Source organism: Macrotis lagotis, chromosome X, assembly GCF_037893015.1.
Source record: "Macrotis lagotis isolate mMagLag1 chromosome X, bilby.v1.9.chrom.fasta, whole genome shotgun sequence".
Classification (NCBI taxonomy): domain Eukaryota; kingdom Metazoa; phylum Chordata; class Mammalia; order Peramelemorphia; family Peramelidae; genus Macrotis; species Macrotis lagotis.
Window position 1 is genome coordinate 683,811,832 of NC_133666.1, and position 26,369 is coordinate 683,838,200.

Genomic DNA, 26,369 nt, shown 5'->3' on the forward strand with positions numbered 1-26,369 from the left:
ATACCTACAGTGTTTGATGGAGGAACTGAGTTGATCCATCCTCTCAAATCCTGATCTCCTTACAAAAATATCAGCTTTACCTCATATTTCTATGGCACTCTTAATGAAGCACCCATTGAGTAGATAAGAAAACAGAGGCACAAAAATGGTAGTTACTGGCTCCAAGTAGCAGATCCAACAATAACAATGACACCTACTTAAGTAACTGTATTGCCTGGACCTTTCAAATCAGGTCATCAAAGTATAAGGAGAGGGTCTGAGATTGGAAGCAGTTCCCTGCTGGACCCTCAGTGTCAAATAAAGGGGGTAGGGGGTAAAGGAGAGAAGGAGGAGGAAGGTTTTAAGTCAAAGGCCTCAGAGGTGCTACCCAGCTCCAGATTTAGGATCCTAATAACCTGGGTATGAAATCCTCCTTCTGCTACTTTCTACCTATGTTATTTTTTCCATAGTTCCCCTTTTTCTATATTTTCCTAATCTATAAAATGGAGTTAGATTAAGATCCCTCCAAGCATTAAGCCCTGTGATTCCCATTTTAGAGGCTGAAAATGAGGATCCAATAAGTCCAGTACTCTTTCCTTTACAATCTTTAACAATGGTACCTCTCTATAATTACAAATGATAAATTACAAGGCCTAATTCATTGCAAAATGTTCTATTGCCCAACTCTCTTCTACCATACCAAGTTTCACTTCTATAAGCTAAAAATGGGCACAAAAATTACAGAACTGGGTAAATGAACTATGTAGAACACTCTCAAGCTAAGGAAACCCCTCTCTAATGGGACAACTAGGAACACTCACTTCTGGGATCTGGATGCACAGCTGGCTCTAAGGAAATGACCCAGCTCACATGGTGACCATGACAAATCCTTGTTCATCACCCTGGAACTACCAAGGCATCCATAGCTAATTCTTGAGATTCCTAAGGGCTGTCCTTGGAAACAACCACTGGCACATGTTGGGAGAACCTATTACTTGAAACCTCTCCATGGCAAAACCCAGTAAATACAAAGTAAAATTGAGCTCATAAGGAATATTTATAGAATACGTAACAATGATTTTCAGAATTTTTTCCCACCAAAAAGTAACTTATTTTAGGGCCAAATATGTATAAGCGTAATTTCATTTTACTTCCAACCCAATCTATTTTATTAAGAAAACATTCCTTAAACTGAATCACCATCCTCCCAGTTAGGATTTATATAGCACTTTATTTCTGCAAAAGAGCTTTCCATGTTATCTCATTTGATCATCACAACCACCCTGGGAAGTAGATGCTATTTTATCATCCCCAGTTTATAATGTGGAAACTGAGGTTAGGAGAAATTAAATGGGCTCAGTATTCCACAGCTAATGATGTATCTGAGGCAGGATCTGAACTCAGGTCTTCCTAACTCCACATCCAGTGCCACCTAGCCACCCAGAGATGACTTTCCTATGTTAAATATCAGTTCTATGATAGTTCACTTCTACAAGTGCTTTCCTTACCATAGTCCTCTCACAATCCTATCAAAGGAGCTTGAAAAGATAGGTAGCCAAAGAACCATTATCCTCACTTTGCAACTGAAGAAAAGAGCTTCAGTGACTCTTCCCAAGGACACACAGCTACTAAGAAATGGGTCTGTAGCCTTAGGCCTCAGACCTAGGGCTCCCTCCTCCCTGCTGATGGTGTGATGTAAGCAAGTTTGGTAACAGAGGATGAGAAACAGCCTCTCAATTATTCTCATCACTGTATTTGCACTGTTCAAAGTCCTCTCAACATTCAAGTTCATGTAAAGACTCCTGAGAGACAGAATGATTATAGGAGTACAATGACTTCAGGCACTCTGCTCTGTATTTACAGCTGACCTCAAAAGGAAGGGGTTGAGAACCTTCCAAGACCTCTGTTGTTTTGAGGAGATGACCAACTAAGATGACTGGAATGAGAGCCCACGCTGGATTTCCACCAGATGTACAGAAGACAAGACCTTTCGGATCCTGATTCCACATGGGAATCGCATTTCAGAATCTGTCCAAGGCCTCCGAGGTGCTCTGAGCCAGCTGCTACCTCTCCAGCAGCACAGCTGACAGATGATATGCTGGCCAGGCGGCAAGCCTCCCGCCCAGGTTCAACTTTACTTCTTAGCTAAAAATCACAAGGGGAGGAAGAGGCTTCTTTAAGGTAATCACATTTTTAATTTCAAGCCTTTAACCCACCATACTCCATTGAAAAAGAAAAGTACACAAATATGGCCCCAAGTTAAGAAACTGCCTAAGAGAACTGTAAGACTGAATGGAAATAAGGTCAGCAACACTGACTCGTAAAAGGTATCAGAGAGATCCAGTGGCCTGGCCGGTGTGCCGCAACCTGATCTCGGGGAGAGCAGATCGTGCAGCATCTTGGGTGCACACGGCCCAGCTGCTCAGCCAGGAGACAGGGGCCTGGGCCGGCTCTGTTACTAGCTGCCACTGGGGACCATGTGGTTGAGTGGCCTTTCTGGGCGAGTGATGAGTATGTGGACGTGAATGTGTGGCTTCTCAAGCTGCAGGGACTGCAGTCCTTTATCGAGGAAGCTAAAAAGACACGAAGAGGCAAAAAGACAAAGCAACAATTATGAAACGCCAACTGTGTACAAAGGCCAGAGCTGGGCACAAGGAAAAGGCAAGTTCATCTGCCCCTTCAACAGATGAACACACGGGGACAAACCTTCCCATGAACCTGGACCCATTTTCTGTGGGTTCCAAGTTTTAGAAAACCCAGAAACGAGAAAGAAAATCTCCAAACCTCATCTAGCAACTGTCACGGAGACAAGTACTTGAATGGCACAACTACAGAGTAAGGGTGATTACCACTGTGAAGGCACAAGCAAGGCCCTTGAGACATGAGTCCCTGGCATCCAGAACAGTGACCAGGAGTGGGCTTTACTATGAAATCTGCTGGTGGGGAGGAGGGTAGAGGACATGCCCCAGGGGTGGTGATGCTGACAGCTTGGTTCAGATGCCAAGCAGAGGGCTATCATTTCTGTCATTCAGCATCTGCTGGGGACTCAGTTTCCTTACAATCACAACCCTAAAAACTAACAGTTTTTACCCTACATGCCTCTGCATTACATAAATTAGACTTTACGTAAAAAATCTGAAATAAAGTCTTATTGCAAAAAACCAGTTATGTTAACCTAATTGGCTAGTACTGTGCTCTCTCTCAACCCACTCCCTCCACCCCCACAAAACAAACAATAACATTAAAGTCCAGCTTGGTCTGAGAGCTCCCAAGTCAACAGAGGAACTGTTTTGTCCATGTGTCCTATATCTGTCTTCAGTCCCTCCCATATCCCTGTAAGTGCCCTACACCTAGGACATATTCTTGAACCATGTGCAGCCCTTCCCCTCTTCCCCCTCTTTCTCACCCCAGTGGGCAAATATTTCCCTTACATTAAAATCACTTTACACAGAGGTCTGTGGAATGATCCACTTACTTTCTATACCTAGAAAACCCCTTGGAACTGTGGAAATGTCTCAACCTCAGAAATGATGGCAAGGACTGGACAGAAGGCACTAGCAAAGGCAGAATTCACAGCCAGCAAGCAGGACTACTGGGGGGTAGAGGAGGCGGCCAGGGAGCCACATCTGAGACCTCTGGGAGCCAGGTTGCAGCTGGGACTAGGGTGAGGAAAGCCTCCAGCTGTTTTCATTCAAGTCCAAGAATCAGTGCAACCTGTGAACAGCTGCATTTGATCCCTGGGATAAACCAGCAAGGATTCATTTTTAAAATCCAAAGTGTACAAATAAGTAATGACTGTCATTTCCCCATGGATCTCTGAGATCTGCTTTTTGGAAGCACTGATGTCTTCAATAACTTATAAATGTAGCCACAGAAATGAGACAATCTCCAAGACAGAACGTGAAGATGTTGTGGACATGTCTTTCACAAAACATGATGGATCACTCCAGGAGGGTGAAGTGGAATCCTGGGTGTTCAGTGACCAGTCACAGGTATCTCTCCTCTATCCACAGGCTAGTCTGAAAACACTGCCTCTGAAAACACAAATATATTTGCACTGATCCAATTACAAGTTCCTTCAGGAGAAGATTTCATGGTTTTTTGTCCCTTTTCTGAAGGACCTAAATCTGGCCATTTCAAAAACAAAGATTATCAATAAAAATTTATTTTTTTTAGTTAAAAGGCAAGTCTGGTGAATGACAACATTAAAGTATTTTAACTTGGAATTTGCAGGTTCAGTAACAGAAGATTCAAATCCCATTTTTTCCATAACCCATTTCTGCAGTCAGGTCCTTCCGATGTCACTCTTTTCTTCCAGTATGCTTCTAAGTTCTGAGCTACTGAAAGCTGAAATTCTCAAACTTGCTTCTAAATCCCAGCTCCCTTCTATGGCTTCACTTCTTCCCCAATAAGGGCCAAAGTCATCTTGTAATACCTAACTCCGGAAATAGGGTCCATTTGGAGAATATCCTAACTGACCATCTACACTGGATCCATTTTCTTACAAATTCTGACCTTTAGAACAGATGATGGTTCCAGAGTCACTGAGAGAAACCAAATTTCAATTTAACTTTGTCAAAACTACCCATCAAACTGGGGCTTTTTGTTAAGTATCAACAATCAAGCCTTTGCCGGTTCGGGGTCATAAATTGTATAGAATTGTTAAGTCCTCACAAAGAGAATAGCAAGGCACCATGTGCTGCGGAAATAAGGAGAACAGTTCTGTTCCGGCATAAGGGCTCCATTCACACTGTACCAAGTTCAAAGGAGTCAAAAGGATGTCTATTGAAGTCCATTTTCCTCCTCTGACATCCTTTTTCTTCTTCCAGTACTATTCATCCTGACAAAGGTCATGCACAGGTCCAGAGAGACCCAATCTCTAAGTTGGTTCTCGGGCTCTGCTTCAAGGATCCATGCTGACCGAGTAGCCCCAAATTAGCAGTATCTGGCCAATCCAGGTCAGCCGCCCAGACTGTGACCCCGAAATAATGTATAATTCACAAAACTTTTGGCCTACATTGTCTCTGAGAGCCTTTCCCGCTGCTGGCCCTAGTGCTGATCCTGACCTTCTTTAAGATGGGGAGGAGGAGGGCGTCGGCCAGAGCCTGTGCAACAGGAGAGGAGACAAAGAAAGGCGGGCGAGGGCCGGGGGAGGCCAGGCCAGGCCCGGGGGAGGCCAGGGGAGGCCAGGCCGGCCGGCCGGCCGCCCCGGGCAGTTAACCTTCCGCAAGCACATCAAAATGGGCCTGCCTGGGGACGGCGCTGCATCAGGTGGGGGGCCCAAGGGTGAAATCGGGGCGCCCTCCAATATCGGGGAGGGCCGTGAGCCACTAAACGGAGGTCAGGGACCCCAATACCCAAGCCCCCGGCGCAGGGGGGCACCGGGGAGGCTCCCTTGGATGGGGCTGTTCCGGGAGGGCGGCTCCGGCCCCGCCCCGGCGGGCAGCGCGCCCCGATGCCCATATAAGGCCAAAAGCTCGGCCGGCCGGCGGGGGCGGGGTCGGAGGCCCCGCCCCCGGGCCCGGCCCTCCGCGGGAGCGAGGCCGCCGACGTCACAGCCCGCGGGCCCCGCCCCCGCCCCGCCCCGGGACGCCAGCGGCGCAGCGGGGGTTTGGTCGGGGCCGCCTCTCCGGGCCGCTTTTTGGGGGGTTCCGGGCAGACCCGGGGCGGGGTGGCCGTTTCCTTCTGCAGCTCATCCGACAGATGGGGAAACTGAGGCCGCCGGAGGGGGCGACTCGCCCAGGGTCGCACAGACTGGACCTCGGGGCTCCCTGCCCCAGGCCGGGCGCTGCGCCTCCACGCCTGGCTGCCCAGGTTCGCTATCTAGCTGTCACATTTTTTTAAGTTCACGGAGCCCTGGCCCTTAACGCCGACTCCTCAGAAGGGCCTGAAGGGCCTCTCCGGGTCTTCTAAATGATGCTTTGATTGGGGAAGTCAAGTCAGGACAGTGGAAGTCCTGGATTCAAGACAGAAAACCACAATTTAAAAAAACAAAACCCTCCGGGCCACCTCCCCTTCAATTCTGTTGGGCCCTGCTGCCACTGAAGGTGGTGGCGGAGGCGAGGCGCCCCGAGATCATCAGTTACTGGGCAAAGACCCAACCAGGGGACACGGGTGGAGGCCAAGGCAGTCGAGAGCCCCCGGGATGCCCCATTCCTGATTTTACAATTAAGCCTTCTCAAAGCCTTCTAAAAGGTGCACAGCAAGGTGGACAGTGGAAAAGAGCAAGGGACTCACTCGGAGTGGGAAAGACCGGCGTTCAAATCCGGGCCCAGATCGGAATGAGCTGCATGACCCAGAGCGAGTCCTTTGACTGTGTGCCTCAGTTTCCTCAATTGTAAAATGAGGATGATAAATAATAGCACCTATCTCCCAGGGTGGTTTTGAGTAGAAAATGAAATACCATAAAATTCTTAGCAAACCTTAATGTGTTAGCTTTGTCATTTTAATAATTAAAAAAAAACAATCTGTGACATGGAAACAGACTTAAACCTCACGGAATATTACCTCTAAAAGGAATTTTAAGGTTCCTAAACACAAACTTCTGTTCAAATGGAAGAAACCTTTGAAGATGACATCTAGTCCAACCTTCACAGTAGCACCGGCATCATATGTATTATCTAAATAAACCTCAAGTCAAATCCTTCAGACTTAGAATGGCTCAACTTGAGTATTCTGTCACTAGGAAAGGGAGCAACGACAAATCACCTCATCTCTGTAAAAAGAGGGTGATAGGCCCAGGTCCCCCCACTGCTCACAAGTGGATGGTGAGGGGTCAAGGGTAGGGGACAAAATGAGTAGAAGTGAACGAACAAGAGAAGGAATGAAGCCTCTAGGATTTGAAAGGAGGCAGACATTACTTACAATCAGGTGGATCAGGGACTGGATCTTGGAAGGGCAGAACTTGGGCAATGGAGGGGGGTGGTGGTGAAGGGGGTTCCCTGAGGGAGCACAAGTACATATCGAGATTTAGATCAGAAGGCTTGAATACTTTCTCATCCTGCCTCCAATAGAATCTACAGGGTGACCTCAGGCACCCAACTTAAGAAGGGCAGTGACACTAGATGATTACAAGGGCCTTTAAGCACTTGAAAGGTTATGACCCTAAAATTATGAAGCCCTACAAAGATAAATGAAAGGTTATCATTATGAGTAGGCCTTCGAACAAAACTAAAGACACACACTTCCCCAAAGAGAAAGTGTACAATTCTGCTATGAGGATTCTGGTCAAAAGCAGGCTGACTGGGAGGCCCGGGAGGCCCTTTCATCTCTGATCGCTGGGATACTGCTGCTTTGCTTCTTCCTCACCCCAGTTTCAGCCCTGTGCCTCTTTCTCCACTTTAGGCCCTGGCAGCCCCAAGGGAGCTGAGCAGCAGCTGGGCTCTCTCTCTCTTCACAGTCCTAATTTTTTCCTCCAATTTTTTTAACATTTTTATTTAAAGTTTTGAGTTCCAAATTCTATTTCTCTTTCCTACTCCTCTCTCCTCCCTGAGGCAGTAAGCAATCAGATATAGGTTATATATGTGCAATGATGTAAAGTATTCCCATATAAGTCATTCTGTGCCAGAAGACTCAAATAAAAGAAAAAAAATGGAAGTGAAAATTAGCATGTTTCAGGCTGTATTCCATCAGTACAAGTTTTTTCTCTGGAGATGGATAGCATGTTTCATCATTAGACTTTTGGGACTGTTGTAGATCATTAAATGGTATTGCTGAGAAGAGTGAAGTCATTCCCAGTGCTTCCTCAGAACAATATCCCTTGTTGTTGTTCCACAGACTTAATTACCCACAAACAACAATTTCCCATCAACTCCTCCTATCCCTTTTCACCTGCACCATCCCAAAGCTTCCCACCCCTGGCCCAAGGACATCAAAGACAGTCATCTGTCTCCTTCCAGGTTCTGAACACTTCTTCCTGAGCCCCTTAATAAGCATGTAGACATCCTAAAAGGAAATACAGTTGGTAGCACTGTAGTAACTACACAATCTCACAGCATTCCTATCATCTGAATTCAGTCAATCAACAAGCACTGGTTAAGACTCTCTTCTATGCTAGGACCAGCTCAAGACACCAGGGATGCTAGACAGACCAAACAGGACACTTGCAGCCTTCCTTTGAAAGTCAGGTATGTGTACAGAAGCCTATGGATGGATGGATGGATGGATGGATGGATGGATGGATACATGCATGGATGCACGTCCCTATAAAACAAATACATTATCAGGGTGTAAGTAACACTCATGACAATATTAAGCACAAAAAGAGTTATGCCACAATCTTACGACAAATATTTAAACAAAGTCATGGGAACTTGCCCAGGTATCCCATGGGCACAAGATTGGTTGCTTGCCTGCCATCAGCTAAGGCCCTCTGCTTCCTTCCATCACAGACATCAGGTGCTGTGGCAACTGCCACAGCCAACAGGCTCTCAAAGCTACCTGGGGAGCCACAGGCAGGTCTCTCCTCACCAGCCCACTCAGAATGGAGGATCTCTAAGGAGCAGAAAGGACAGTTTTAAAGAGACCAGTAAAACAGGTTTCAATTATTCTAACAGACAACCTTAGAAATAAATGAAGGCAAAAAAGATCCTGACTGCTCTTTATACTGGCAAAGATCTGTCTAGAGAACATGTGATGGAGCAAACGCGTCAAAAGAAAAAGGCAGGTGCCAACACCACACCCAAAATTACCAGAAGGGAGCAGTCTGGAAGGAGGTGATTTCTCCCAGATGACTAACAAGGGTTTTTCTATCAATGCAATTTAAGAATTTGAAGTCATTTCTGTCTCCTGCTGTCCCATTCCAGGTAGGAGAGCACAGAAGATGAGTGCAGAGGCAGAGGAGGACACAGTCCCATCAGTCAGACACCCCTGCCACACTCTGAAGAGAGAGCCCAAATTAGTCTCCCCTCTTGGAGTCTGAGGGTGTGGAAGGATCAGTGAGTTATCAGGTTGCCCTATCTGTTCTCACCAGCAATACACACTGGTGAGTCAGTCCTGTATCATCAATGTGGGCTACCTTCCATACAGGAAGAGACATGTTTCCAGCCAAACAAGGAAGAGTCCAGAGAGGGCTGAAAACCTGTTTGTTCTCTACACAAATAGCATTCTGCATTTTAAGCAATAAATAAATAAATAAATAAGTGGATGAATGAATGAATGAATGGATGGATGGATGGATGGATGGATGGATGGCTAAATAAATAAATGAATGAATGAGCAAATAAGCAAATAAATAAATAAATGAGCGAGTAAGTGAGTAGATAAATAAATAAATGAATAAATAAATAGATGGTCCAAATTTCAAAGGAAAAGAAATGCTCCTCACAACCAAAACAAAACCACAGATCAGAATTGTGGTCAGAAGATGACAGAAAAGGAAGGGCAGTGACTCTAGACAATTACAAGGGCCCTTAGCATTTGAAAGGTTATAACCCTAAAATTATGAAACCCTATAGAGATAAATGAAAGATATATCATCATATCAGTATTCAAGCCCCTAGAGAAGGGGGGACGACTGGATAAGTAAGGTTAGTATTGGAAGGTAGAGGAAAGATGAGAATTCTCAGGTCAGGGACAGAGATAAAGAAAGAAGGATGGTAAGGATACAGAAGTGAGGTTTGGGGATGGAGCATAGCTGCTAGAGGATGTCTGTTGAGAGATGAAGGAGAGAAGGGACTTAGAACAGTCCTAGGGGTCAGGATGGAGGGATAGACTCTCAAGAAAGGAAATTCTGCTTTATCAACCGAGAGCCTCACTGAGAGGAGATCACATGAATGGTGGCAGACTCAGTCATCATGGCAGTGTGACTTCCTTTCACACCATTTGGCAGATTAGCACATGAGTCCATCAAAGAGACTCATTCAGCCTCTCCTCAGCTCTCCCTTCTCCATCTTGATGCAGCCTCTAATAGCTACAGAGGTCACATGGGGTATGGGGAAGTAGAGAGGATTATAAGTAATACATTAATATAGTATCACCATCTAATATAATATAGCACTAGTGAGTGGCCATAAAATCCAGATGTCTAAACTATAAGACAAGAATATTTCTCATCCTGAACAAGTTTTTCGTCATTGTCTTCAAACTGCACAGCAAAGTCATGAATTCTATGCCCATTTACATGCTTAAAAGGGCAAGGGAATGGAAAATATCATCTTCTTCCCCTGGATACATTCTCCGCCTGGGTTTTCGGGACAGCAGGTCCTGGTTCCATTCCAATCTGACTAAACATTTCTCGGTCTCTTTTGCTGGTTCATCATCTATCTGATGCTCACTATCTGTGATTCAAAGTTTCTTCACAGCTCTGGTCATTCCATCACTGCCCACCTGTAGCCAGTCTCAGTTTTGTTGGCTAAGCTATTCCTGGCTCACAGTCAAGACCCTCTGATACTGTGGGTCTGCCTGCCTCAAGTCTCTGCCCACTCCAGTCTATTCTCCATTCAGCCACCAAAGGGATTTTCCTAAAGCAGATTCTATCAAGTCACCTCCCAAAAAGCTCCTATCACTTCCAGAATCAAAGTGACAAATTTATGTGTAAAATCTTTCCTCTAGTTACATTTAATCAGATGGCTTTTCTTTTCTTTTTTTTTTTTTTTCGGTTTGTTTTTAGGATGGCCTTTCTTTAAGACACAGATCTCATATTGAGTAGATCTGAACCCAGTTACACTGAAATTATGGGAAATTGGGAAAGAAAAATAGGCATTTAGAGACTGATAGAAGTTAAAAGGAATACAAGCATTCATTTCTATTGGATGTGATTGGAAAAGATGTAAAGATGAAGGTTGAGGGCAAGCATAGGAGCTTAAGTCCCTTGAATGAAGATGTATTTTATCTAGGCCAGAATCTGCTTGGGCATTTCTTCTGATATATCATTCCTCTCACATTTCTTTTTTGCTGTAAGTAGTACCTAATTAGTGCTTAATCTGAACTGGAGTCAAACTTACTCCAGCAAACAAGACCTTGATCTGATCACAGTGGATTTTTGCTTTTTAAGGATTTTCGGTTAGTGTTCTGAGAACTCATTTTTTTCCCTTGTTTTCTATCTAAATACCATCCCATAGTTTTGCTTTCTCTGTTCTTCCACATTTGGCAAGTTCTTCAAAATAGGTTGGGATGAGGGATCTTTTTTATTCAACTCAAACTGCAATGGCGTTCTGCTGTAGTCACAATGGAGTCACAATCCTCCCAGATTGTACCATGTTTATTATCTTTTTGCCAAGCTGAATTTCTACCAGAAGTCAGAAAGGGAAAATTTTTGAATTTTGATTTCTTTTTGCAGAGATTTCTGATCCTATATTTCAAAGTAGTCCTTTATAACTTTGCCCCTCCATCCTTTCCAGTCTTCTGACACCATACTAATTTTCTACTCTTCATATCGGTGACCATGACCTCCCTTGTTGTTCCTCCAACAAGACTGTCCAGCTTTCAACTCCAAGCACTTTCCCTGTCTGTCCCTCCATACCTGGAATGTTGTCCTCCTACTCTCTGCCTTCTCTGGCTTCAAGTCCCCAATTAAGATTTCATCTTTTAAAGGAAGTCCAACCCCCTCTTAATTCTAATACCTTCTTTTCATTTAATTATTCATTATTTATCCTAAAAAGATGGCTTGTTTGCACCCATTTGTTTCTTTAGTTCTCAGAGAATGTCTTTTAGCCTTTTTTTTTTTAAATCTCCAGGGCCCATCATAGAGCCTGGGTTGCTTAATAAATGCTAACTTACTGATAATCTATATTCTTGGTCTTCTAGACTATCATATTCCAAGTTCTCCTCTCCTTTGAAGAGCCAGCTGCTAACTCATGTGGCTCTTCAGAAACTTGAAAACTTTCTAGCTTTTTGCAGTATTTTTTCTTTGAGCTAGAAACTATGTTTCTTGGAGTTTTAATTTTGAAATGTCTTTCAGAAAATACCTGGATGCTTTCTATGTCTATTTGTCCTCTGGTTCTAAAAGACCTGAGCAGATTATTTGTTTGATTTTGTTTTTATTTTTTAAGATTTCTTAAAACAGTGTCTAGGTTCTTTTTTTCCTTCATCACTGTATTTAGCCAGTCCTATGCTTCTTCTTTGTTTCTCCTTGATCTTTTTCCAAGTCAGTTGCTTTTTCTATGAGATATTTTATAAGTTCTTCTTTTCTTTCAGTCATTTGACTTTGTTTTAATATTTATCTCATGGAGTCACTACCATTCTGCTTGATCCTTTTTAATTTTAAGGGATTTTGTTGCCTGGACAAGATTTTCTGTCTCCTTTTCTCTTTTCAATTCTTTCTTGCATGGTTCTCACTTCTTTTCCAATTTTTTCTTTAAATGCTTTCATTCTACTTATGAAAAAAATTTTTAAGCACTTTTACAAAATACTTGTTTCATTTTTTCCAGGAATTCTGGTTGAATTTGTATGCTCACGCTGTCATTGTTCTCTTAGGTCCTGCTTGTAGATGTTCTCCTCTGGGAGAAATCTGTTGGACTCAATCCCTATCAGTCTTTTTTGGTTCAGAGTGCCAAAAAATCTCTTCCTGGGGCTGAGATTTCTGTCCTGATTATTCCTCTACAGGTTGGGCTAGATTCAAGAAGTTGGACCCTGCTGTGCCACAACAATACTGCTGCAGCTGCTGGGTTCTGAGCTTTCTCCTTTTTCCATCTACACATCAAGGCTTTTCTAGCCAGAATGCTTGCTATTCACTCAGGTAGCAAGTAAGACAGTGCTGCCAGTTCATACTTGTCCCCAGTGCAGTAGTCTAAAATGAGTCTGGGGTGCCTGGAATGGATTATGGACTTCCTGTTGCATAGCCTCTCCCAAGGTGCTGAAATGTTCCATGTGGGGTATGTTCTTGATCTATTCCCTAACCTCAATGCCCACACCTTCCCTATCATCCTATGGTGGGGGGGGGGGGGCTTTCTGGGGCCTCATTGCGTGTAGCAAGTCACATTCAAGTCAAACTACTATATATTGTTTTGGATGTTGGAGATGCACTTTTCTAGGAAAGAAGGACCAATTGACTAAACTTGGCAAGAAAGATCAAACCTTAAAAAAGCTATTCTTGAGTTTAACTTGAGCCATAGCTCTGAAAAAATCCATTTACATGGTGATAAAGTTGAAAGTCTCTGTTAAAGTAGTAATTATTCTCATCTTTCATGACTTACCGTCTATAATTTTTGTTGCTGTTCAGTCATTTCACTGTCTGAATCTTCCCGACTCCACTGGGATATTCTTGGCTATCTCTGCCAAAGTATTCCACTGGAATACTTTGCCACTTTCTTCTCCAGCTCATTTTCTAGATGAGGAAACTGAGGTCAACAGGATAAAGTGACTTGCCCAGAGTCACACAGCTATTAAGTATCTGAGTTCAAATTTGAACTCAAGAAGAATAGTTGCCTAGTGCTCTAACACAGCACCATCTAGCTGTCCAACCCTCTTTGCATTAAAAAGCAAGATTTCTAAATACGACTTGCTCTTCCTCTTTCCAAAAAGATAACCTAACTTAGAAGGCAGATGCTGCTAACTGTGCCATCTACTCAATCCTGTACCCTTAAAATTTTTTGTTCCAGGGCAACATTCAACTCCAGATCCTCTTTAAGTCAATGATTCTCTCAGCAGAAACACACCACAGCAGTTTATGCTTCAATTATGGGCCACCTCATAGCGGTTAAGAGTTGGGCGATCCAGAGCAAATGCTGGTTCTAACAGAAGACAAGATTAGCATCTACCAGATACAGGTGTCTGAGAAGATATCTAAGATGTCAACTACAAGCTAGAAGGAAGAAACCTGGGGACCAAGTAGAACTGGCAAACCAGTTGGATACCATGGGGTCCCCAAATTTTCCCAGAAGGACATGTCTCCAATAAGCAAATGAGATTCAGTTCACAACTGATCTGTTTAGAGACCCCTCCACCTCTCCAGCTGTAATTCTCTTCTTTGGAAGGGTCCCCAGGGGCCAGCTGGTCCAATCCAGTCCTAAAGGATTCCCTCTATCAGTATTAAAAAAGGGTTCCCCCAGCGTCTGCTCCAAGGTGGAGTCCATCACTTCCCTGAGTTAGGTCCCTCTACTTTTGAATCCTTCTGTTCCCCATTATGCACTCTAAATCTCTTCAATAAAATCCACATTCCTACTTTCCGCACATTATGAAATTTCAGAATATAAGCAGACATTTCTCCTCAAGCCCAAGAGCACAAATAATACATGCTGATTAGATGGCAAATTCATTTTTTTCTTTTGAAAACCCTAAAATCAGGAAAAAATTATTTTGAGGCTCCCCTTTCCCTCCTGAATTCTTCCATCCTTCAATATTCTCTTACTGTTTCCAACACCAAAAGCCAAAATAAATTCTGCTCTGAAATGTTAGCAACTGGTTAATGACTACTCAAAACTTCTTTCTTAAAGCCATCATGACTCTATGAAGAAAAGGATGGTGGAGATCTGCAAAGTGTGGAAGCAAACTTGGATCAGAATTTTAATGTGGTTTTAATGTGGCTCCTCACTGCCTCATAGCAATAAAGAAGGATAAAAGACACAATCTCCAAATAGAATCTTTGTCCTTGTGGATCTCCCTAAAAAGATACTATAGTGACTTGAGTGAGTCCAGCTCAACTTTATCATGTCCAAATGTTTTGGATGATGATGATGATGATAATAATAATAATAACAACAACAACAACAATAATAAAATAATAATAATATAATGTTTGTCCTCTGTTCTCGAAGAGGACCATGACATCAGGGAAGTGTTGTCATGACAAGTAGGTGAACTGGATTTGAGTGAGGGAGTGCTGTGCTAAGTCACCACCCATCTGGGTCCAATGGCCAGATTTGGATCAGGACGACTGGAGATGACTCTGGATGCGAGACTATCAGGATTAAGTGACTTACTCAAGGTCACACAGCTAGTTATCAAATGTCCGAGGCTGGATTCAAACTCCTGTCCTCCTGACTCCAAGGCCAGTGCTCTATGTGCTACCTGGCTGCCCCTAAATGTTTTAGATATTTTAAATTCAAAAGGAAAATATCTGTGAAGAGTAGAAAAGAAGTAATAAAAGTGGAATATTCCTAGGATTCGAGTGTTATTTCACTAAGGAAATCTTTTCATCTTCAGAACAAAACTGAACAAACCATTTAATGGTTAGTTTTGTTAGAAGAAAAGAAATATGGATGCAAAGATGCTTGAAACTCATCCATCAGTACACCAGCATCCATCTAGGGTTCTCAGCATTCAAACAACCTCAAATGTCATTCCCCAGACAAGCCCTGGACCAGGGCAGGAGATGGCCCAAAGGGTACCTACCTTGTGCAAGGGCAGCACGAGGAATGCCCCGCCCCCGCTCGCTTCTACGATGATGGCCACAAATCGAGGGTTAACCGCACAAAAGGAGCTATCCCAAGTGACTCGGGAGACCCGGATGTCATCATAGCACTGGTCATTTTTCACAGCCTGGCCAAACACGTGCCTGAACTTGCTTTGCCGTACCACTCGCCTCATGGTGTCTGTGGAAGAAGAAGAGGGTGTCAGTTGGCAGCTCTGGGGTGACGGGGGGGGGGAGCAGAAGGAGAGGGAGAGGAAAGAGGCAAGAAGAGGAGAAATGAGAGGAAAAGAAGAGAGAAAAGAGAAGAGAAGCGAAAAGAAGAGAGCCGGAATCTCTCCCTACTCCCACAAATGGCTCATCCTGCCCCCCAAACTTCCTTCAGTAAAACCTGCAAACACTAAGTCAGAGAAAGTCATCTAGAAATAAACAAGTTCTAAATCAGAATCCAGAAAATTCTCTAGCAACACCAGTCTAGAGAACATCAAAGAGAAGAAGGAAAGTCAGAAGATGACTGATCTCTCCCTTCCACATCTCAGTTTCTGAGCAGCTCCCATGCAAGACTAGCAGTGTCCTGAAAATGATGGGGGCTTATTATGACTGAGTCAGGAAGACAAATTAAAGCATGGTTTCAGAGGCTATGGCCATTCAAAGGGAGGAGCTGGGACTGTGTTAGGCAGCACAGGGCTGGACAAAAAAGGGCCTAAATCTTTTGGACTTCACTTCTCTAAGCTGCTGACCAAAAAAAGTCATTCCTCCTTTCCTGACTAGGATAAAATGAAGAGATAGAAAGGCTTACATAGGAGCTGGGTAGATGGGGAAATCAAAAATAAAATTAAAATTCTTAATCTAATCACTTCCCTCCCCCCTCATCCCCATGAAGGGACAAGGAGACATATTTTCCCATGGGCAAGAAAAAGTAAAGACAATGGGACAGTTTTAAAAATGCAGGCACTTGGGATCCACATTTCTTAAAAAGAAATAGCACTTTGGATTCTCTTCCTAGATTTTTCAGTAAATTGCCTTGAATCCACCCCTAAAGCCGATCACATACTTCCACCTGAGTCTTAGTGTCTCAATTTAGTCACATGCAAAATGACTCTCCAGCTCGGGTGCCATGTGGCTGGGCTGCAGCCACAGATGTGCGGGCAGGGAACCCAAGACTCAAATTCCTACATTCAAAGCCTCAGACAACTAGCTGTAGGACCCTGGTTAGGTCATTTCACCCTGTTTGCCTTGGAAAAGCTGGAAAAGAAATGGCAAACCGTTCAGGATCCCGGCAGAGAAAATCTCAAATGGGGTCACAAGGAGTTAGACACAAATGAAAACAAGGAAATGATCCTTCTAATAAAAAGCAATATTGAAATACAGCTAAATAAGTGACCAGACTGCCTTTCAGGAAGACCAAGTCTGCATGGCTCCACACATGCCAACTACAAGTGATGTAGGGCAAGAGCTGCTGAGGAGTCTTCCACGAGGAGCAGGCACACTCCTGTGGCAGAAAAGGAATGGTACTTGTGGTCCCTTCCAACTTACACATTCTATGACCTATACAGAGAGGCCCCCCTGAGATTCCAACCCCATTTCACAACCACTCTTAGGTTTCTCAATTACAGAAAGACTTTCCCAAAGAGACAGATCTGGTCAGAAAGATTTAAAGGAGAGCTGGGGTTCTAGAGGCATCAGTTCCTTCAATCAGGTGGGATGTTGGATAAACATTAGCTATGTCAGCTTTCATTGGCATTCTGGTGAATGTGCTATTTCACAACTGTGACAGCTAAGTAAGAGGCACTCTCCCACCTCACAAGGTAACGAATGACTGCTGATGACACAATGATGACTCAGAAAGGACAGGCTTCTAGGCCCCCAGCAAATACATATGCCAGTTTCCAGTTATCTGTGAGCGCCACATCTCAGTGTTCAAAGGGTCCTGTGGTCTCCCAAAGCTTCAGACCAACCCATAATTAGGGGCCCAATGAGGTGACAATGACAATGACAATCACCGGAAAAATCCAGGGGAGAAATGGTCCAGACCAAGGGGTCAACAGCATTCTATCCACACAGGAAAAAGGCAGGCAAACTAGAACATGATGGGTCCTTAACCAAGACTGGGACCATCTCACCTTTGAAGCAACTGAGCATCAAAATGAAATCCTTTAGTAACTTTTTTTTTTTAGGTTTTTTGCAAGGCAAACGGGGTTAAGCCCAAGGCCACACAGCTAGGTAATTATTAAGTTTCTGAGGCCACATTTGAACTCAGGTCCTCCCGACTCCAGGGCCAGTGCTCTATCCACTGCGCCACCAAGCCGCCCCCTTTAGTAACTTTTAAGGCAACGGGAACTATTCCAAATTAGAAAAGCAATATAGGGATGCATGCAGAAGGGGAATATTCACCACTCCCTGTCCTAGGAGGCTGTCCCCAGCTGCCAGTTCATAGTGAAGTTCCCCCATTTTAAAAAACATTCAATTAAAAATCTTTAGCTGTACTGCTGGTTACGAGGAGCCTTACAAATAGTCCTGTTAAACTTCCCCTAAACCAGCAGGGTCAGGCAATGAACCAAGCAAACCTGTTTCTCCAAACTTAAACCCGAATTTTTGAAGAATACTACAAACAGGAACAAAAAATTTCAAATACAGAAAGCTGGCAGATCTAGGGATGTGACAGAACCATTTTCCCTACACAAGATAATGTTCAGGGTAATTACAATAGCACTCCTGGATTTGCAATTTTCCAGGCACTGCCCCAAAGTTGAAATTGTCCACCTCATTCTTTCTAGGTCTTTCTATTCATTTTCTGTTTTCCTTTTAGAAAACAGATAAAAAAAAAAGTCACCCTCATTTTTACCAATTAATTAAAATTAAGAATCCTAATTCAATCTAAAGAATGGTACACAAAGTACACACTAGGGTCACCTACCCCCACTTACTGTTCTCTATAGGAATCTTGTACATTAAACACCAGCTGTAGAGATTTACTGGCACCAATTTCCATATCAAAGAGAATGATACTTGGCTTTGGATCAAGGCCATCTTGATTTGGCTCTTCTCCAGGGGAAAAACCCAACAGAAAAGATAAGCAAAGTTCTAGTAAGACCACTAATGAAAGGTCATTAAAATAGTAGTCAAGATAACTAAAACAAAAAACCTTTTGCTTTTAAAGAGGAGTTTTATTATTTAAGGTGATACTCAACCCCAAGAAAGAGATTAGTACTGAGTAGGAATAACCAATTTTAAATCAGCAGTTAATCTCTATTTTGCAGTCAGATAAATATTTATTATGTCCAAAGTTTATTACCAATCTTCTAAATGATTAAGAATTATGTATATTTATATATATATGTATATATATATATATAAACAAAATGAAAAGGATTAACTATTTTTCAATTCAAGAGGGGCAACTGTATCCAAACAACAAAAACTCCATCTTTTTACACTAATACATACAACTATTTATGTAATTTAAAGTTTTCTTGCTATAGCTAATGATGATGCTTGTCCTTCATTCTCAAAGACCACTACATCAGGGAGGTGATGCCATGACAAGCACATGAAGTGGATTGGGGGGCGGGGGTGCGCTGTGCTAAGTCATTAGCCTCACTTTCTCCTCCTGAGCCATCTGGGTCCAGTGGCCAGACAGGAATCAGGATGACTAGAGATGGCCCTAGACGCAAGGCAATCAGGGTTCAGTGACTTGCCCAAGGTCACACAGCTAGTAAGTGGCAAGTGTCTGAGGCTGGATTTGAACTCAGGTACTGCAGACTCCAAGACCTGAGCTCTATCCATTGCATCACTTAGCTGTGCTGGCAATACTTATTTTGTTTAGGAAGTGACTCAGGGTAGGACTTTTTCACTTTAGGGAACTTTGAAGTCTTTTCATGCATTTCAAGAGGCTTAGGAATATCAGTAGGGCTTTAAAAGACTTTAAGGATTAACTTTGCCCAACTCACTCCACAGAAGCCAATGACATGGAAGTGACTTGCCTAAAGTCACAAAGCTGGTGCCCAGCAGAGCTGCTACCATGTAGTCTGAACTTCCTAACCCAAGTCAGAAGAGAGGCTGAGTCCTTCTTATACACTGGGCTCCAGATTGGTTTCAATATTTTTTTTAATTTTTATTTTTTTGCAAGGCAATGGGGTTAAGTGACTTGCCCAAGGCCACATAACTAGGTAATTATTAAGTGTCTAGGTCTGGATTTGAACTCAAGTACTCCTGACTCCAGGGCCGGTGCTCTATCCACTGCACCACCTAGTCGCCCAGGTTTCTATCTTGATAACTGCACTTCAATATACATGATTTCCTTTGTGATTCCATGTATTTTATTCTGTGTATTGACAGCCAAAGATATGCAGGGCACAGAAAGAAATGTTAAGAACCGCTGCTTTAGGGTTACAAATGTGGCCAAAACACTGGCTTGTCTTCTTTTAAATGACGATAACTGTTTAACCAATGTCCTTCCTCTCCTTCTTTTAAGAATCAGAAAAATGGCCACAGTTTCCCCAGTTTTTCTGTAACAAAAATGTATCCATGAAGATTCAAACAGATGTATGTCTGGGGCTTCCAGAACTTTCAGTGTGTTTATGCCAGAGGAAATGCATCCTGCTAGGAACACATACAGGAAAGCCCCTCCACTAATGGCAAAATCCTGCTTGGAGGACATGGGATTATTCCAAGGGTTCAATTATTCAGAAGCACACAGGAGCAGGCTCAAAGGACTGACTTGGCCAAAAGATACATTAGGTAAACCCCAAGTCACCTTAAGAGGAAAAGTGTGTATGCGTGTGTGTGTTTCCTTCTTAAAAGACAAGCAAGACTTGGCCAATCAATTATAAAACACTTTAAAAAAGCAAGGTTTATTTTTGTACACCCAGATCAAGTGTATATACTAATATCACCAAACTGAAAAACCGATCAGAAGACTTGGTATGTTATTTAGTCAAGAATGGTATATTTTGGAATATTTTAAAAGCATTTTTACACCAAAAGCAAAGGACTGGAAGTCAGTAAACCTAGGTCTGAACTCTCCTTCGGACCTACTGCCAGGGTCTGTGAAGCCCTGGGTAAATACATCTTTTAACTTTTCCCAGGCTCAGTTTCTCATTTTTGTAAAATGAAAATAGGAATGGCACTGATTTATAGGATGCTAGGAGACTTAAGTGAATGAGCATATGTAAAAGGCTTTGCAAACTTTAATGAGAAGTAAATATTATCCCATTATCATATTTGAGTTTGGGAAGCCTGTCAGGTAGTCAGTGTCCTGATTCCCATTATTCAAATAAAGAACCTACAACACACAAGTGCAGTGAAACCCAAAAGTTCTTGGCTCCAATGAGCAGAACCAGAGCCAACACATGGAAGTTCCAAGAAGGCAGATTTTGGCTCAACAAGGAATCATACTGAATCCCAGAAGGCCAGATGTGGGAGGCCTCAGGGGCCACCGTGTAACTGGGGCTCAAAAAGAAATCCAATGACAACATCCTGGAGAAGGGGCTGGGCTTCCCCTCCTTCCGGAGGCAGCCCTCCTGAGCCACCCCCAGTTCCCAACTGTCAAGAGGGCCTTCTGGACCTTAAGCCTAAATGGATGGCTCTGGGACCTGTAGTTATCACTGATCAATTCACAAATAAAGGAACTCAGCAAGGACAATTCTCCTCATCAGCACTCTCTGTTCTGGGCCTGGGAGGGTGCAGTTGCTCCTCCAACATCTCATTTCCCAAAATCTCTTCCCCCCCCCTTCTTCTCTGACTGAAAGCTCATAGAGGGAAGGACTGTCTGTATGCCAGCTATGTGGTACAAAGTAGGCCCTGAGATGTTTCTTGAGACAAAGCAAGTCAATACATACTTATCAGGTACCTTCGTTCTAGAAGGCACTGTGCAAATAAGGAAAAGAAAAGCAGTCCCAGCCCTCAGACACAGGATAGCCTGCAGAGAATTAACCAGAGAAACACAACTCTAAAGCCAGATTTCATTTCCTCCAGGATCCTTTAGTAGGTTCCTAATCAGCCAAACTTGAGGCCCTACAATTCAAGCAAACAAGGTGGGGAGTAGAAACTAAATGGGGGGGGGGGGGGGAGATTCCTGCATGAGAGGGGTGACCTGCATACATACCCTTTGACCCAGTAATATCATTACCAATTTCTATCCCTAGGAGTCAAAGAAAAAGGAAGATGAGCTTTATGTTCAAAAAGTATGTAGAGCAACTCTTTTTGTAGCAGCTAAGAACTAGAAATTGAGGAGATGTTCATCAATTAAGGAATGGCTTAATCAGTTAATTGTGATGGAATACTACTGTAACTACAAGAAAAGACAAGATGGTTTAAAAAAACTACATAGACTTATATGAGCTGATACAGTGAACTGAGAAGTAGGAGATCACTGTACACACACAGTAACAGCAATATTGTAATTATGATCAACTCTGAAAGACTTAATTACTCTGATCAAGACAAAGATCCAGGCAATTCCAAAAGACCCATGATGAAAAATGCTACCCACCTCCAGAGAACCAATGAACTCTATACACAAAATGAAAAAATAATTTCTCTTGCCTTTTTTTGTAACACGGTTAACATAGAAATATGTCATTCATGATTTCACACATATATTTGAGATGATATTGTTTGCCTTCCCAATGGGTGGAAAATGCAGGAAGAGAAAGAATCTGGAACTCAAAATATTTAAAATATTTTTAAAGAAATTGGCAGAAAAGAACACCACAAAGTATACCAAAAGAGTTTTAAAAAAATCTTTTTTAAAGTCTTTCTGGAGATGTCTTGTCCACACACACATACATTTCATGTCAATCTTGGAAGCTAATGAAGCATTTCTACCACATGTGAAGCATTTCCATTTTGTCACCAGGCAGCTGAAGAGAAAGGAAGGAAGGCAAAGCCTATAGCATTTTATATAAACCACAAGAAAGCAGGAAATGCCTCCCGAGAGAATTCTAATGACTTGGTAGAACACAGGAGCTCCAGAAGGAAAGTCCATTTTTTTCTTCCTTTGCTCTTAAGCCCTTGCAAATGCCATCACATAATCACGGAAAGAGGAAAAAAAGAAAGGAAAGCAAAGAAGGAAATGAAGAGCTAGGGAAGGGAGCCAGAATTGGGCTCTAAATCCATTAAATTCAGAGGGCCTCTGTCATTAAATTCAGCATATTGTTCAATAATGAGGATAGACCCAAAACTAACGAAGAAGGAGAAAAGGCTGTACTGCCACCACTGTCTCATTTTTCTTTTGGAATAAATCACTTAACAAACAGTAAACTATGCAGTAAGCAATAACCTAAACACCTAAAAATCACTAATGCTCACCACAAAAGGGATGTCACCCAATATTCCAGTGTGCTCCTAGGGATCTGTGATCTCAAAGAGAAAGAGCATTCACACCAACAAAACAGATACTGAACTATCCATTCTATGTATCTGTACTTCCCAGAAGCTGGGGGGAGAGACAAAGGAAAGGAAGAGAAACTAACTTCTTAATATACTGTGGGCCATTCTAATGATAACCTGGTATTGAAAAATCAGTACAGCATCTTCTCCAACAGTCTGCCCATTGCTACTCACACTATCAGATAACATTACTCTAGCTTCTTTTTTAATCAGACCTTTGTTTTTATAAAGGATATCCTTTCGACTACCTCTCCTTCCTAAGGCCTTGTTTTTTAGGTGCTACAGCTTGTTCCTGTGCATCATGAGTCTGTCCACTGCCCTTTGAGTGATGTTCAACTTCAAAGTAACAGAGACTGTGGTGTTCTATGACCAAAAGGATACTGGCATTCAAAAGTCAATCCTCTACACCAAGGAAAAGCTTGGAATTATTCAAAGAATTTTATATTTTTTTTTCCCCAAAGGCAATTCAGGCTGCTACCTCCTCTTGAATTCTGGACCCAAATCACTTTCCAAGTACAAATTCTGATAAGATAGAAAGGATCTCCAGGTTATTCATTCACTTGTATATTCCCTTGAGCCTCCCCTCATTTAAATCCATGCAAGTCATGGTATCACCTTCCTGATGCCATGGTTCTCTCCAAAAACAAAGGACAAACAACATCCCTTGTGCATACACTTGTTAATAGTCTGGACAAGATGAATTCTTCATCTACTTGGTTTTTCCTGTGTGAAGTTGGGCCAAATTCTTAGAATACTTGAAATATTTTCAAGACCTTATAACAGGCATCAAATAACTGGAAAATAAAATGCAAACACATATTCAGGCTCCTGAATATGAGATCTAGAAGGAATAAAAGGCAATATTTCACCTTACAACTGAGGAAACTGAGACCCAGGAAAGGCCTGGGGACAATCTGCTCAGGTTCACATAGCTACAGTTAAACAGAAAACTGAAGTACATCAGAATAATATGCAAAGAAATCATAAAAGAAATCGAGGTGCCCTCTAGTGTAAAATATTCATTGACCAAATTGATTTTATTAAATATCAGACTACTGTAACTTTTTAATATCTGCTAATGATATGAATGCAAAAAGACCAAAGACCAAGAGATTCCCAAGACAAAAGGGTTATATCAGTAAAGTCATGAGAGTTCTATCACAATTTAAACATACTAGGGAGAAAAAAAATAGCAGACAGAAAAAAAGGAGGCCTGAGTTCTGGGGCCAGGACTGTGGACAAGTCACAGAATCCTAGAATTCAAAGGGAAATGAGTTTTGGGGAGTTCCTCTGGCACACCACCATCATTTTACAATTAACCAATTTACTCAAGTTCACACAGATGGTAAGTGACAAAGCACTTGAACCCAAGTCCTCTGTCTCCAAATCCAGATCTCAAATTATCTAAGTTTCAGTTTTCTCATCTTTAAAATGAAGAGATTAGATCTTCAATCACTAAGATAGTCAGTGGGCTTACAAAAACAATAAAGTAAATAGTCTCTACCCCTCAAAGAAGCCTGAATCCTCTCCTAAGTGTGGGACACAATTTCTTTTCTTTTTTATTATCTTATTTTTTCCAATTACATGCAGAAAATTTTCAACATTCATCTTTTTGTGAGGTTTTGAACTCTACATTTTTCTCCCTCCCTTCCCTCCCCCACCCCATAACAGTGAGTAATCTGATAGACTATAAATGTACAATCATGTTTGAACACATTTCCATGTTAGTCATGCTGTGAAAGAAGAATCAGAACTAAAGAGTAGAAAACCATGAGAAGAAAAAACAACCCACAAAACAAGTTTTAAAAGGTACATAGTTTCTAAAGCCCTTACCAACTCTTGTCTCCCACACTGAGACAATTCAGATCCAAGCCCTCCCAAAGGTCTAAGCAGCCCTAAGCAATGACATAAAGCACGAGAACAGTGAAGCATGGGAAAACGTATATGATTTAATGCAGAATGAAATATTTCATAGAACTAAGGTAAAAAAATACACAATGACAAACCTAGCAAAACAATGGAAACCAAATGCTACAAAATTCTGGTGATTACATGGGACCCCAAAGTAGAGACACTCATGAACAGAGTAGGGGATTAAGGTTAAGGAAGAACTCACAATGAGTCATCACAAGACACTGGAGTGATGTTGCTTCATTTTCCAGGTCTTTTCTTCTCTTCTTTTTTAAATTCTTTTGTTAAAAGAAATGGCTCTCTAGGAGTGAAAGTATGAAATTGCAGGAAACAAAAGCAAAAAAAAGGAATTTTTTAAAAAAAGAATAACATCATAGAAAGTCTATCCATGACTGCAATTACCTTCTGGTGCAAAATGCAAATTTGCACACATGCAACATGTGTGTTGGCACATCACACATAAATGTTTGCTGACACTTAAATATAACAAATATTTCTACCAGAGAGACTTTAAGGTGGTATATATGTGTTGATACACAGATTTATTCTACACATGGAAGAAAAGATGAAGGATCTGGGGAAGGAGGGAGAGGTGGGGAAATAGAATTTGACAGAAGCCCTCTCACATTCAAATTATCTTCCATATAGGAAGATGCTAATAAATGTTAAATTGAATAGAACATCTCCTGCAACTTATTACCTCTTATGAAGGAGAATCCTCCATGAGATTCTCAAGGAGAAAATTAATCCAGATGGTTCCAGGGAAATCTACTACCATTGCCAAACCAGAGGGAAAGGGCCTGTACCCTCACTTTACAGTACTGTCTCTCATGTGAACCTCTGCTCAAAGTCTGAACTCTTGATTTCATTTAAATAAAATAAAAGGCCCCTCAGAGCTCCAAATTAATCCCCAAAGAATTGGTCCAACAAATATAGACCTTTCACAGACATGAGCAACCCAATAATGTCACTCAACTCATCCCACAAATGGTGCAGAGACACAAACCCTCTTTCTATACTGATGACCTACTTTCCTTATCAACAGTTCACTGAAGATTACAGTGTATAACCGGACTAGAACTTACAGTTCTCATCACTGTTTGTTTGCCTGGCTCAAAGACAGCTGTTTCTTCCTGAATAAAATTATAATGATGCTTGGCTGGTCTTTTTTTTTTACTCTGGAATGAAGTCACCAGAACATTCAGTCAAATCACTATACTAGTCTATAACTCCCCATCTAGGAATAAGAAGAGTCGCAGGGAAAAATAAGTCACCAGCCTCATTTTCTTCTCTGGAACCACCTGGATCTAGTGGCCAAATATGAATCAGGATACAAAGGATGGTCCTGGATGTGAGACAATCAAGGTTATGTGACTTGCCCAAAGACACACAAGCTGCTAGTAAGTATCAAGTGTCCGAGGCCACATTTGAACTCAGGTCCTCCTTCAGGGCTGGTGTTCTAAATGAGGTGCTGGGTAAGCCACAGAATTAGAGAAGGCTTTCTTGGGTTTTCTCTAACTCTCCAACCTGCCCCTTTGGAATCAAAGTTCAGACATTTCATCTCTTTGAGGCAGGAGGGATGGAAGGTAAAATGACTCACCTTCATGCATGCAGTGAAGGGCAGAGATTCCAAACTCCTGTTTGGGACTTAAAATCAAGACCTTTCCACTATTCTATAGTTAGAGAGCTTCCTTCCCTACTTCTTTTGGCTCCAGTCATATCCAGAAATATTCATCCCATTGTGGACACTTTTTGGAACTCCTATTCTAGTCTTAATTAGCAACTCCAAATTCAATTAAAC

At 42.3% G+C, this 26,369-nt stretch overlaps 1 protein-coding gene and 1 long non-coding RNA gene across 5 annotated transcripts in view; one reads left to right on the forward strand and one right to left on the reverse strand.

Annotated features, from left to right (window-relative positions):
* CORO1C (coronin 1C) overlaps positions 1 to 26,369 on the reverse strand; it is an 88,893-nt gene that overhangs the window by 26,518 nt on the left and 36,006 nt on the right. For 3 of the 4 annotated variants that reach the window (XM_074206072.1, XM_074206073.1, XM_074206074.1), the window contains exon 2: positions 15,250 to 15,449. In XM_074206072.1, coding sequence (XP_074062173.1) covers positions 15,250 to 15,444 — 195 coding nt within the window. In that variant the 5' untranslated portion in view covers positions 15,445 to 15,449. Of the gene's footprint in view, positions 1 to 1,487; positions 4,972 to 15,249; positions 15,450 to 26,369 lie in introns of those variants that run through there. The other variant, XM_074206075.1, reaches the window with a different exon arrangement.
* On the forward strand, positions 5,622 to 9,091 carry LOC141501779 (uncharacterized). Its single transcript, XR_012472304.1, has 3 exons — positions 5,622 to 5,793; positions 8,036 to 8,105; positions 8,784 to 9,091. It is a non-coding gene; the product is annotated as an uncharacterized LOC141501779 (long non-coding RNA).